Raw genomic sequence first — 12620 nt, forward strand, 5'->3', positions numbered from 1 at the left:
ACTCTACCAATGTCATATAAATAAGATTGAAAGAGTCCAAAAAGTCTTTACCAAATATGCGTTGTGTAAGCTGCGCTGGCCTAAAGAGCTCCCTAGTTATATAGGCAGACGCAAATTGATTGGACTGCAAAGCCTTGAGGACAGATGAATCTACTTTTCGATTCTCTTCGTGTATAATCTTTTAAATTTCAATATAAATTGTTGTGAGTTACAGAGTTTAATTATATATCAAACAAAGCACCATGATTTAAGGCAGATTCGTTTATTTGTAGATCAACGGTATAGAACTAACTATGCCCTCAATGAACCAATGGTGAGATGCATTCAATTCTGCAACAATTATCCTAGCCTCGACTTTAGACTAAGTTTATATAATTTTAGGCAACAATTGTTTATAATCTGTAACTAATAATTAAAAATTATCTAATATAGTCTGTAAGAATTATTTGTAGACTGAATAAACGAAATAAATAAATAAAATAATTTGACCGAAATTTTAATTTTTTTGAAAAAATGTCTGCGAAAATTCCAATTTTTACGTTTTTTCTTTCCTTCGTTCAAGCACGAGTTTATGGTCTTAACTAAAACACTTAGTTTTGTTTTTTCATTTTTGATGATCCTGTCAGGAGTTATGCTGACAACGCGGACACACCTTTTTTTCGAGGGGTCACCGGAAATGACGTCACAATGGAGGAGTTTTTTTTTTTTTTTTTTTTGAAATTTCAGAAATTATTCTTTAAACATGTATCTATAAGACAGAAAGAAGTATGAATTAAATAAATAATTTTTTACATAGAAAAAAAAAATATTGAAAATAGGCCTTTTTTTACCCGACGAAACCCATGTAACCCCTTAATGAAAACCTAAATTTATGATTTATATTTAATACAAATATAAAAATACGCTAACAATGGATTTACAATAAATACACTTAACTTATCTCACTTTAACTATCTCACTTAACTATCTTCACTAACATAAACAATACTTTATTAACGCCATCCTCGGTGGTCGTAGTTACTTTCGCCCCTTTGCGCTGTTTGCGCTTTGATTCTTCTTCTGCGCTATGCCACTGTTGGCCCGTTTGACCGCCGCATGACGGCAACGTAGCATATCACTCTTGAGCGCATAGGAGCGCTGGCATACAGTGCAGGTATGCGGCTTTAGCTGCAGATGGAAACCGCGCACATGCTGTGTTAACCCATTGCGACGCTTGAAGGCACGCGCACACAAGCGGCACTGGTGGCGCCTTTGATCGGTGTGTGTGATGCTGTGCTGGTTGAGACTGTTCGCTGAGGCGAACACTTTGGCGCATATTGGACAGATATACTCACGCGGTGACGATGTTTGCTGTTTGCACTTTGCGGGCAGCGGTGGGGGCACAGTGCGAGAAGTTCGACCTGTGTTGCTTATGTTGGGCGGCAAGGTGCGCGCTCTCCTTCCACGTTGTTTCCTGTTTGCAGGACTTTGATGAATTGGACCTGCTTGTTTTTTGCGTTGCCTGGCTAATTTGCATCTGACTTCGTGCCGTCGATAGAGGCGCCAGTGATTAAATGTGCTGCGCCGACAGCAACGGCATTTAAATGTGCGCATTTGCAATTTGAACCAGCACAACGGCAGCGCTTGGCAAATATAGCGCATGTGATTGTGTAGGGCGATTTTGTGTCGAAAGAATTTCTCACAGCCACAGCAAGTGGCGGCAAAATGTTTGGGCGCGAGTTTGGGCGGCCAATGTTTGCGTGCGTGTCTGTGCCGCAGTAAGTGGTAAATGCTCTTGAATTGTGCCAGGCAAATGCGACAGCGAAAGCAAAATTTCACTTTCTTCGCTGTTTGCTTTTTTGTGGGCACAATAGAGTTGATGGGTGAGGATGCGGCATTGGCCTTGGTAGCGGCCCTGTAGTGCTTCCCATGTACTTGCACCGACAGACATTTATATTTACGCTGCAGCATCATGTAGCGCCGACGCAAATGTCGATACTCAGCAACTATAGAGTCCGGCGCAGCTGCGGCGCTTACTTTGCGTTCGAGCGCACTAAGGCGTGCTATTACGCTGCTATTTATTTTTATGCTATGCTTGCGACGCTTTTGTGGCGGCGGTGGTGTCGCAGGCGCAGGAGTTTTCAACTGATTTTCCGTTCGATGTACATTAGTGGCGCTAAAGTTGCCGGACTTTGTTGGATCATTGCTGTTGGTAGGTATTTTGCCATAATCGGACGAAACGTTATCAATGCTGTTGTACGGTTCATGCTGTCGCAGAAATGTGCGCTTCATTTCCAGAATTCTTACTACGTTCGGTGCGCCAATGGAAGACGCATCTTTTCCGGCGAAATTTGGCGTTATGAATGTATTCTTTGTTGGGTTTGGATTGGCAAATCCCAACAGCTGTCCAAACACATTAGGCTGTTGATAGGTAAGACAATCTTCTGCCTTTTGTGTTCTATCTGCCTGCACAGTCGGTAAACTAAATTCCTTTTCCAATTTGCAATTATAGTTGAGCGCCTCACTACTGACATCATTACCCGCACCGTAAGGCTTCCAAAGATACTCAGCTGGCACACTAACCATCGGTAATTGCTCTGGTTGTTGTTGCTGATAATGATTTTGCGTCACCATGTTTTGTTGCTGCTGATTATATGGGTCATGCATCTGCTGCATTTGCTGCTGCTGCTGTTGCGCATGCTCACCCTGCAGCTTCTGCTGCTCTGGATGTAACTGCGATTCTTGATCCACTTGTGTTTGTGACTGATGCGCTACGTTATAGTGTTGATTTAGCGACTCGACACTGAAGAACTTCAAATGACAACAATGGCATGTATGCAGTTGAAAGACAGATGAAGATTTAACAATGCTTTCATTCAGCACAACAATATTTGGTTTGGCATGCGTTTTATTTGCAACTGAGGATGATGATGAAATACTTGCTACCGCTGAGGCAGCGGCATTGTCGGTAGTTGGTGCTGAAATGTCATTTACTGCAGTCACCACCAGTTTTTCGTTACGAACTGTATCAGTGGCCGCACCATTGGGCAAAGTTACTGATGCCTCTGCGAGTTCGCTTACTGAAGTGACTATTGGTCTCGTTGAACGTGTCTCGGTCGCAGGTGATATTGAAGTTGTTGATTCGGTGCCGGACAGTTTATCGGTGTCTGCATTAGTGGTTTCTAACCTGCTGGTAGGCGGATAGTTTTCTTCTAAAAGAAAACATTTTATTACAACTATCATTACAATATTCAATAATATCCACTTACTATACATGTCCGTGGTATCATCATTTTCACCTTGCTGATGATCATCTCCTACATAGCCCGCTTGTTCATCATCTTCAGGTTCCACATTTGCCATATATTCGACGCTCTCTCCATAATCGCCACCTTCGGTCTTCTCTGTCTTATAAATATTTTTCAATTGCCATTCCTCTTTCAAATCCTCCGCCGTATACGCATAATTGTGTTCTTCGCTGAGCAAGTGCGTCTGCAATAACTCATGCGCACTAGGTAAAGGTCGTTTATCTGACTGTTGCCGTCGTTTTGTGTGCTCCCGATCTTGGTCCTGCTGCGCATGTGAGCCATTTTCACAATTCGTGTTCGCATCATCATCTGGTATGTTTATGAATGGATCGTCTAAATTAATGATCTCCATTATATCACAATTATTTATAATATCTTGAGCATTCAACATTGGAAAATCACAGAAATCATATTTATGTTCAACATTAGATTCAGTTTCCTGCTCCTGATCGCAAGCTTCATCCACGCCCATTTCCAAGTCGTCGGACAAAAAACTCTCAAGTCCCTCCGCAACTTCTTGCTTCACACGCACTACGGGCTCTTGCTTCACCTTAAGCTGTCGCTCCACGGCACGTGCGCTATTGTTCGCCTTTTCTGTACGGTATTTTCGCTGCAACTCACTCTGCGTTTCGAGCACTTTGTCCACAAAGCGTGAAAAACTTTCTAGACGTTTAAGGCACACGCGACACATTTCCTTTGGCAAATGATCATCCTTTTGTATATTGAGTGTGGGAAAGCATTTTTGTATCATACCATAAATTTCGAAATTCGTTGAAAAAGACACCACAGATAAGCAAGCGCTGCCACACAAACGGCACTTAATTTTCGGTGCACTCGGCGAATTTGGCAAATGTGCGCTCCGCAATCGCTTGAAGGATCAAATGAAAATAAAACTTTTTGTTCTTTACATATTAATATATTTACATACGCGTTCATCCTCTTCTTCGAAATCTTCGCAACCCTCCTCCAATGTCTCTGTACTGGGTTTGGCACATGCTGTGGGCACTTTTTCCTTAGTTTGCTGCAAACAGCTTTCCTTGGAAATTTCTTCATTATGTTGAGTGGGAATGTTGGCATTTTCTGTGCCTTGCAAATGCTTTGACACAGGTACACAAGGCACGGCCGTCTTTTTTAATATCCTACGGTCGGCCGAACAATTGAAGTCCTCATCACGAAAATGGCGGCTACAAATAGCACTCCATTTCGATGGTTGCCAGTCGGGACCGCGTTGGGAGAAATCAAGCCATTTCTGCATCAGCTCCTGTCGCTTGAAGGGAAATCTATAAAAATATTTTCCTTTCAGAAATGTCGCCACAAGCACAAAAGCATAATAATGACCATCAGTTTGGAATACTAACTTGTGGAAGGAAATATTATCTGCATGTCCATATTTATCGCCGCAATTTTGTACAGCACAAAATGCAGGCATTTCTGTCGTTATTATTTATTTATGCGTGAATTTGCACATACAAATTTTTGCAAGACGCTTTACTTTTTTGCTACAGCAGAAATTCGCAAACTTTTATCAAAGAATCTAAAAATCAAAACAAACTAATGTTGGAGATGCCAGATCAAATTAATGGACATGTTTATTTTTGGTTTTTCCAGGCAAGACGTATTTATGCAACTTTATATGTATATATAGAACTGGAATATGGCAACAACTTTTCTGTGACGTATTTATATATGAGGTATGTGGAAAAAGTAAGGTTAGGTTAGGTTACTGTTAAGGGGAAGATATTTGGAAAACAACTAGAGATAATAGAGAAACAATAAAGGTACAAGCTTTGTGTAACCAAAGTCTACAACTGCATCAGCTCCCAGCTAATTCTGTCAAATTCAGTAAGAGCCTAATAACGTTACCATTATATGCGCTCTCTTTATTTTCTCTACTGTGGACATTGAATATTTACTACTATTTGAGCGATAAATAAAATCGGTTACTTGAGCTGTTACTCAGCTATTTTTCCCTTTTGCAAAATCGTATAAGTAAAATTTATGGACAAGTTCCCCGCGCGGCAGCACAGAGGGCTGTGAGCCTGAGTGTGTTCCCACGGCAGTCGATTCTACGTTGCCGGAGCGACTAGGATTTATATCTGGACAAGCACTGTCACTTCAGCAGCATTCTCCATATATGTATGGGAAACGTTTAAATTGCTACAACAACAATAACAGCCTGAGTGTGTCTCACAGTGGACAACCGCTTCAACCTAACCTAACCTACAACTTATTTTTCGCAAAACACAACAATTTATTTTAAATGTTAAATACCACTTGGTCCCTCATTTTCGTAATATTTTTAAATTTATTTCCCTAAGTGTTTGCAAATTTGAGGAAACAGCATTGAAGTGTAGCAAAAACCCATTCGTACAAAAGTTTTATTTATATTTACCCTTGTATCATCTGGCAGCTCTTGCGATGTTGCTAGGCGACGAACAGCTGCTTTGCAATTCACTTTGACGCGTGTTATCAATAAAATCTCTTGGAATGCGCTGACTTCCAACACGCTTAAATGCATGTGTCGCTGGCAGATTGAGGCGAAGGTGGCGTGTTGGTGGGCGGTTCACCAGTACAGACAGACGACTTTCTTTCAGTTAGTATTCTACGCTCGTGAAAAACTCACACAACTAGACCAACGAAAATCGTAGAATCTTAACTCTTCTCGTCGACGACAAACGCAGTATATAACAAAACTGTTGCTCCAGCGCTTAGACATAAAGGGGGCACGACAAGGTCAATTAAGGTGGTCTCAGTGAAGGAAAGGATTTGCTCGAAAGAGAAACTGCAAATTTCCTGCGAGAATGGCACATCTCATAAAAAGTATTAAAAGATCAGTGGTGCTGACTCAGAAGATAGCGAATTCGGCTGCAGCGGCGGTAGCGACGACGGGACAGCAACGTTTCAGGAGTACTAAACATGAGTAAATATATATCATATGCATACACAAATGTACATACATCATATTTACAAATGAAAAAGCGTACGCACACGCATATGTATGCATAATCATTTTGTGAATTTAATGATTTTATCTTTCGATGTACGCACATATGTGAGTAGTTACCTAATTTACTTTAATTTTAACATGTCTTTAAAGGGACTATGATTTGGTTGTTGTTGGTGGTGGTATTGTTGGCGTCGCGTCAGCGCGCGAAATTCTGTTACGACATCCCCATTTGCGCGTAGCTCTATTGGAGAAGGAAAAGAAATTAGCTGTACACCAGAGTGGGCATAATTCAGGCGTTATACACGCCGGAATGTACTACAAACCGGGTTCCTTAAAGGCAAAACTATGTGTGGAGGGTATGCGATTGGCATACGAATTCCTGGACGAAAAAAAGGTGCCATACAAAAAAGTGGGCAAGTTAATTGTGGCCACCAATGAAGAGGAAGTGGAGCGCTTAATGATTCTGTATGAACGTGGCCAACAGAATCAGTGTCCTGACCTGAAGCTGGTCGATGCCAAGGGAATAAAAGAGATTGAGCCATATTGTCACGGCATTAAGGCTATACACAGTCCGCATACGGGAATTGTTGATTGGAGTGTTGTCACACAATACTATGCCCAAGACTTTAAACAAGCCGGCGGAATTATCCATCTCAACTACAAAGTAAATATGAATAAAACTCGTATGTTTATGAAAATTAATAGTATTAAAATTTATGCTAACGTTTAATAGGTATCAGACTTCTTGGAAACCACCGGCGACGATGCTGCGAAATACCCAGTGACAATATGCGGCGCACGCGACCATCAGCAAGTGCGTACGCGTTATGTGCTCACCTGTGGCGGTCTGCAATCGGACAAGTTGGCCGAACTGACAGGTTGTCCGCGAGATCCACGCATCATACCTTTCCGCGGCGAATACCTTTTGCTCTCGAAGGAGAAACAACATATGGTGCGCGGTAATATTTACCCCGTGCCTGACCCAAATCTGCCCTTCTTAGGTGTACATTTCACACCGCGCATGGACGGTTCTGTGTGGCTTGGACCGAATGCGGTGTTGGCATTCAAGCGTGAAGGCTATACGTAAGTAATATTATAACTTTTATGCAATCAATTAACGTTTTTATACTAATAAGCAAATCGGTCACTGTTTGTTTATTTCAGTTGGGTTGATGTGAATTTATTGGATTTATTCGATGCGGTACGTCATCGCGGTTTCTTGAAAATGGCTAGTCGCCATTTGAGATTCGGTTTGAACGAAATTACTAAATCATTGTTTATAAGATCGCAAACAAAGGAGTTGCAAAAGTACATACCGGAAATTAACGAATTTGATATTAGCCAAGGCCCGGCTGGCGTGCGTGCACAAGCCATGGATAGCCGCGGTACTTTGGTGGATGATTTCGTTTTCGATAAAGGAGAGGGCGAAAGCGCTCTGGCTAAGCAAGTCATCCATTGTCGTAATGCCCCATCGCCAGGCGCCACCAGTAGCTTGGCCATTGCCAAGATGATAACCGATAAGCTTGAAAAGGAATTTGACATCAAAGGTTAACACAACCTTACCACATGCCACAAGTTGTGCATGGGGTACGATTATTTACTGGGCAACTAATCAGCATTATTACATTGGTGTTCTTTTTTTTCCTATATATATTTTTTAGCATTTACAAATTCCTCTTTATAACTTTTCGTATGTATTTATTCAACCAAAGTAATGTACAGGGCACTTAAGTGGCTTCTTGGTACGCGCAAGAAATTATTATATGATGAAAAATGCTCAAAGAATACCATAAATAAAAAAAATAGTTTCCTATAACTAACAACTAGTTTAACTCTAAAATAGATATTTTTTTATTACCACGATTTGTTTTCGGTTCATTTATGTTGAATATGCGTATCTCCTTCTGTAGTGGCGCTTCTGGAAATAGCAATTTCTTGCATTTTTCTGCTAACGTTTTTAGGCCATTCGCCGCATGGGTACGCATCTTGGCATCAGCATTCTCGTCAGATTCGATGACTTTAAGCACGCGATAAATAGGCAATAGCATTTCTTCGAATTCCATTAAATTATCGATTCCTTCCAAGAGTTCGCTCAACACTAACATAGCCGCACGCTTGGCAGGTAAATATTTACCAGTGCTGAGCTCACAATCGATGAGGTTGAGTAGCTAAAATGCACAAATCAATTTAATTTCCGATTATCACAGAAGCAAATTTGTATGACTCACCTCTTGGAAGAACTTTTGCACTTGGTAGCAAAGTATGCGTGCCAACTGTGCAAGATTTGAAAAGGCTGACATGCGGAATTCGTTTAGCGGAGTACGCGCGCCATGCATAAAGCAGTTCACCAAAGTATCTTTGTATTTATAGCAAAGCGGACCTGCAAAAGGAAATTTTTACTTATGGCAAGCAGCCAACGCGCGCGAAATGCAGAAACCTACCTAATTGCTGACCCACTTTCAGTATCGCCTCACCCACCACCAACCGGTAGTCAATGGGCGAATTGTCGCTAAGATATTCATCGGCCAAGGTCTCGAGCACTTCGGCTTCCATCACCGGCACCAAACCGCAAAACAAGCGCACACAATTCAAAAATGTGTACGATTCCCGATTTTTGAGCGTGCTCAACGCCAGCGCCATCAGCAGATGTGTATTGGCGAGCGTTACACTGTCACGCTGACGCAATAAATCCAGCAGCATCTGTATGCCGTAAACTTGTATGTGCGACTCCTGCGATTCGACGAGGACACGAGCAGTATGAAAAGCGCTCGATTGCTGTGCCGCATTCGCCTTAAATTCACCACTAAGCAAAGTGAGCAAACATTTGACACGCTCCTGTATAAGCAGGTTGGGCGTTTGCGCTCGCAGTTGTCGCAACGCAGGCACCAGGTCACGATATGTTTCGGGAATTTGCGTTTGTTCGAGTAACTCCTGAGTGAGCGTCAATAATATAAGTAAAGTTTGATCCATAGCTTCGGTTTGCTGGGCTCTTGGATTTGTCAGGTTACGCTTTGTCAAACGTTGTTGGAGCAATGTGCGTAGAAAACCTAGAAAATCGGCGGTGTTTTCGGAAATTTGCGCTTTAAGCGGTTGATGGGAAATTAGGGTATTCAATGAGAGTAGAATTTCCACCTTAACAGGGTATTTGGAGTTTAGAAATGTAATTAATTCCTCCTCAGTTTGTAGCAACTCGATTTGGGATTCATGGTGCGCGAGTTCATCATCATCTAAAATGTTGGACATTTGTTTTAATAATATCATGAATATTCTATAAGTGAGTTGGTGGTGGTCACTATTCATTAAAAGCTCTGGCAGTGCCAGCGAGGCACTAAAGTCTTGTTTGCTTTCGTTGCTGACTATTTTTACCGTGAGCTGCGTTTGTTCCTCGTTGGGATAGATGATTATGCGTGGATGCAGCTGCTGCCAATCACTATCAAATGTTTGCTTGTATAGTTTTATGATGATATCAGGCAGTTCAGTAGGCGTACGATTGTGTAGGCAACGCGTTACAATGCTCGCAAGTTGTTTCTTTTGCAAAAATCCGTCAGGCATATGATGGTACATTTGTAACAGCAGCGGTTGATAGGGAATCAATAGTTCACTAGGCAGGCATTCTACTGTTGAGCTGCAGAATAGCTGATATGTTGCGGCAATAAGCAGTGATAGTTCATTGTGCTCCAACACAATCACACCACTAAGCACATCCGTCGGCTGGCTTAATTTAGATAGATTACTTGCAATAATATCCCTTATCTCAGACCGATTTAACTCGCTTAGGTCATAAAGGCGCCGAAGTGACAATAGCCCAGCGCCCATACAATCAATCATGGCACTTTGGTTTAGTAAACAAGTATCAAGAAATTTGAAGACTTGTCTTATCAGATTGCTTTGTGCACGTTGCGTGTGTCCGCGAAAAGCGACAATATTGGCGATAATCTCGAAAACTTGTTTATCGCTAAGTAAAGTTCTATTCGCATCAGCGTCACTGCAATGCGTACTCTGCGCCGTATGTAAAGTAGCTACTAACGTTGTGAATCCATCTTTAGACAGCAACTTTTGCAGCATCTCTTGATGCAGTTGCTTTTGAAAATCAGCTGGCGCGCGTGGTATACTTTTCAACAACATAATATTACGTAAATATTCCACTTTGGTCACATGTAACCAAATGTAATTCAGTTTGTTTTGCATCTCCTTGAGGGTTTGTTCTTGTAGCGCCAACTCTTGACTGATGCCTGCTAAACGTAAACTGAATATAGCGGCCATATAATCACGGATTACCAACTCCATCGCATTTGCCATGTGAAATTGCTTGATTTTCAAAATGCGTTCAAATACCTCTATGGACAAAGTGAGAGATGCGTAACTGTTGCAGCTAAGATTCGTGACGCATTCAGTTTTAAAAACTTTCGCTTCATAGAATGAAGGGTGCAATTGTTGACGCAGCGCATATACGGATAAATCTTGTACCGCTTCAATGCAGTGGCTGATATGACGCGTTGATATAAGATCTTCCTTGGCTTCGCTATTAAAGTTAACACCATTCAAAATTTGAAGCAGCATATATTGCATGTAAACAACATAAATTAGCTCCCTATCTTTGTTGGCGACACTGAAGGGATGTGGTTGCAGTTCATTTTCCAGCCATGTGGCATTAAGTATACTCACGGTTTTCTCTATTAACAAGTTTGCCTGCTCTGGCATAAACTTTTGCAGTAGTGCAATGTTTCGTTCCAAGCATTGTTTCTTATGGGTAACTTCCAATTTCACCCCATTGTCGCCTCCACCTGTTAGGGAACAAAAGTTTATAATCCTAACACAGGCACATTTATACCCACTGTATATTTACCATCATCATAAGTGAATTCCAGAGATTCTAAAGCTAAGAAATATCTTGAAATATTAACGGATTCCATTTATTCTACTTTTGTCAACAATTTCGTGTAAATAAAGGAATCAAAGTCATTTAGTACACAAAGTTTACATTAGTAACACAGGGTTGCACTGTAACGAGCCAACATCTCGATACAAAAGGGCATGCCACAAAATAGGAAATAGGATTAGGAAAATACTACTTTTCAACATGAAGCCAATTTTTGATAGTTTCCCAAATGGCATTGCTTTGCTCCATAGGATTTTTTACGAGAAGTAAATCTTACATAATAAAACGTATTCTATTCATCTTGTAATATTTTAGAAAATATTTACAAATGTTGAGTTTTATTTATGACGGCGGCCGCCGCGGCCGAATGGTTGGTGCGTGACTACCATTCGGAATTCAGAGAGAGAACGTCGGTTCGAATCTCGATAAAAGATCAAAATTAAGAAAAAGTTTTTTCTAATAGCGGTCGCCCCTCGGCAGGCAATGGCAAACCACCGAGTGTATTTCTGCCATGAAAAAGCTCCTCGAAAAAATATCTGCCGTTCGGAGTCGGCTTGAAACTGTAGGTCCCTCCATTTGTGGAACAACATCAAGACGCACACCACAAATAGGAGGAGGAGCTCGACCAAACACCCAAAGAGGGTGTACGCGCCAATTATATATATTCATATATATATTAAGAGTTGTATATTTATATTTCATTTCCCTTTTCATTAACAAATTCCATTTGTACAATGCATAATTCTACCAATCAATAATAAAACATTAAAAATTAAAGTTGTGGCTTTTTTAAGCTATAATTTTATTCATCTTTTTGTCAACAGATTTTGATTTCCTTTATCTTGTTATTAAAGTATATACATCATAAATAGTTCTTTCCAACAAAACCGTTTACAAATTTTTCATCTATCATTTGTGTTTGTTAATTAATTTTGCATATAACTTTGACAAGTGGTTAGCCTATCATTATTAATTTAAAAAAAGCTAAAGTTGGCATTTTTCAAAAGACTTAAAAATACAGAATTTAGCTTATATCAACCCCTTTCCGGTACCAAATCAACGTAAATTTTTGATAACTTTCCTCTACTAGGTTAAATCCAAATTGAATTAAATCCATTTATGAAATATTTTAAATACCGCAATTTTTCAGCTAATCGAACTCAATATCATTTAAAGAACTATTGGGCGTTTAATTTTTTTGTCGTTTATTTTGAAAGCCATACATTGTAGAATTTAAATTTTCGAATTTCGTTTTCAATTTTTTTTTTCATAATTTTTCATATTTTGTTTACACTTTGCATTGAATAAAATATAATTTTTTTTTTGGAATTCGGGATGGTATCGCGAAATGTCATAATCTGCTTAACTGTCACATTTAGAAATGAAAAATATTTACGAAGGCTAACAGGTTTCTCATATTATCTTATTTTGCTGTTTTTTTTATCTAAATAAATAACATTATAGAGTTTAAGAAATTTTTGAAAAGAAAGCATGGGATAAGGATTTT

At 40.3% G+C, this 12620-nt stretch overlaps 3 protein-coding genes across 4 annotated transcripts; 1 reads left to right on the forward strand and 2 right to left on the reverse strand.

Moving 5' to 3' along the window:
• Positions 1-509: 509 nt before the first annotated feature.
• On the reverse strand, positions 510-4815 carry LOC128863655 (uncharacterized). Of its 2 annotated transcripts, none has more exons than XM_054102915.1 (4): positions 4646-4815; positions 4216-4567; positions 3249-4155; positions 510-3188 (listed from the first exon to the last, which is right to left on the reverse strand). In XM_054102915.1, exons 1-4 carry the CDS (start codon positions 4714-4716, stop codon positions 1018-1020), a joined length of 3501 nt encoding a protein of 1166 aa, XP_053958890.1. In that variant the 5' UTR covers positions 4717-4815; the 3' UTR covers positions 510-1017. The 2 variants fall into 2 exon arrangements, with proteins under 2 accessions (XP_053958890.1, XP_053958889.1); XM_054102914.1 differs by having other exon boundaries at positions 510-3191.
• Positions 4816-5770: 955 nt separating this feature from the next.
• On the forward strand, positions 5771-8050 carry LOC128863023 (L-2-hydroxyglutarate dehydrogenase, mitochondrial). The gene is made up of 4 exons (XM_054101911.1): positions 5771-6207; positions 6385-6898; positions 6968-7317; positions 7399-8050. Exons 1-4 carry the CDS (start codon positions 6089-6091, stop codon positions 7784-7786), a joined length of 1371 nt encoding a protein of 456 aa, XP_053957886.1. The 5' UTR covers positions 5771-6088; the 3' UTR covers positions 7787-8050.
• Positions 8051-8055: 5 nt separating this feature from the next.
• LOC128863022 (transport and Golgi organization protein 6) lies at positions 8056-11219 on the reverse strand. The gene is made up of 4 exons (XM_054101910.1): positions 11081-11219; positions 8676-11018; positions 8463-8614; positions 8056-8402 (listed from the first exon to the last, which is right to left on the reverse strand). The coding sequence occupies exons 1-4, from the start codon at positions 11145-11147 to the stop codon at positions 8058-8060; spliced, it is 2907 nt and encodes a 968-aa protein (XP_053957885.1). The 5' UTR covers positions 11148-11219; the 3' UTR covers positions 8056-8057.
• Positions 11220-12620: the final 1401 nt, after the last annotated feature.

Source organism: Anastrepha ludens, chromosome 5 (assembly GCF_028408465.1).
Source record: "Anastrepha ludens isolate Willacy chromosome 5, idAnaLude1.1, whole genome shotgun sequence".
Lineage (NCBI taxonomy): Eukaryota > Metazoa > Arthropoda > Insecta > Diptera > Tephritidae > Anastrepha > Anastrepha ludens.

Bases quoted from the DNA above. Each gene is read 5' to 3' on its own strand.
- LOC128863655 (XM_054102914.1), bottom strand. From the start codon at position 4,716: ATGCCTGCATTTTGTGCTGTACAAAATTGCGGCGATAAATATGGACAT. The intron at 4,568-4,645 runs GTTAGTATTCCA...ATATTTTTATAG, and splicing joins GATAATATTTCCTTCCACAA to ATTTCCCTTCAAGCGACAGG. The intron at 3,192-3,248 runs GTAAGTGGATAT...GTTTTCTTTTAG, and splicing joins TGATACCACGGACATGTATA to AAGAAAACTATCCGCCTACC.
- LOC128863023 (XM_054101911.1), top strand. From the start codon at position 6,089: ATGGCACATCTCATAAAAAGTATTAAAAGATCAGTGGTGCTGACTCAG. The intron at 6,208-6,384 runs GTAAATATATAT...ATGTCTTTAAAG, and splicing joins TTCAGGAGTACTAAACATGA to GGACTATGATTTGGTTGTTG. The intron at 7,318-7,398 runs GTAAGTAATATT...TGTTTATTTCAG, and splicing joins TTCAAGCGTGAAGGCTATAC to TTGGGTTGATGTGAATTTAT.
- LOC128863022 (XM_054101910.1), bottom strand. From the start codon at position 11,147: ATGGAATCCGTTAATATTTCAAGATATTTCTTAGCTTTAGAATCTCTG. The intron at 11,019-11,080 runs GTAAATATACAG...GTTCCCTAACAG, and splicing joins GGAATTCACTTATGATGATG to GTGGAGGCGACAATGGGGTG. The intron at 8,615-8,675 runs GTAGGTTTCTGC...TTCCTTTTGCAG, and splicing joins GAAAGTGGGTCAGCAATTAG to GTCCGCTTTGCTATAAATAC.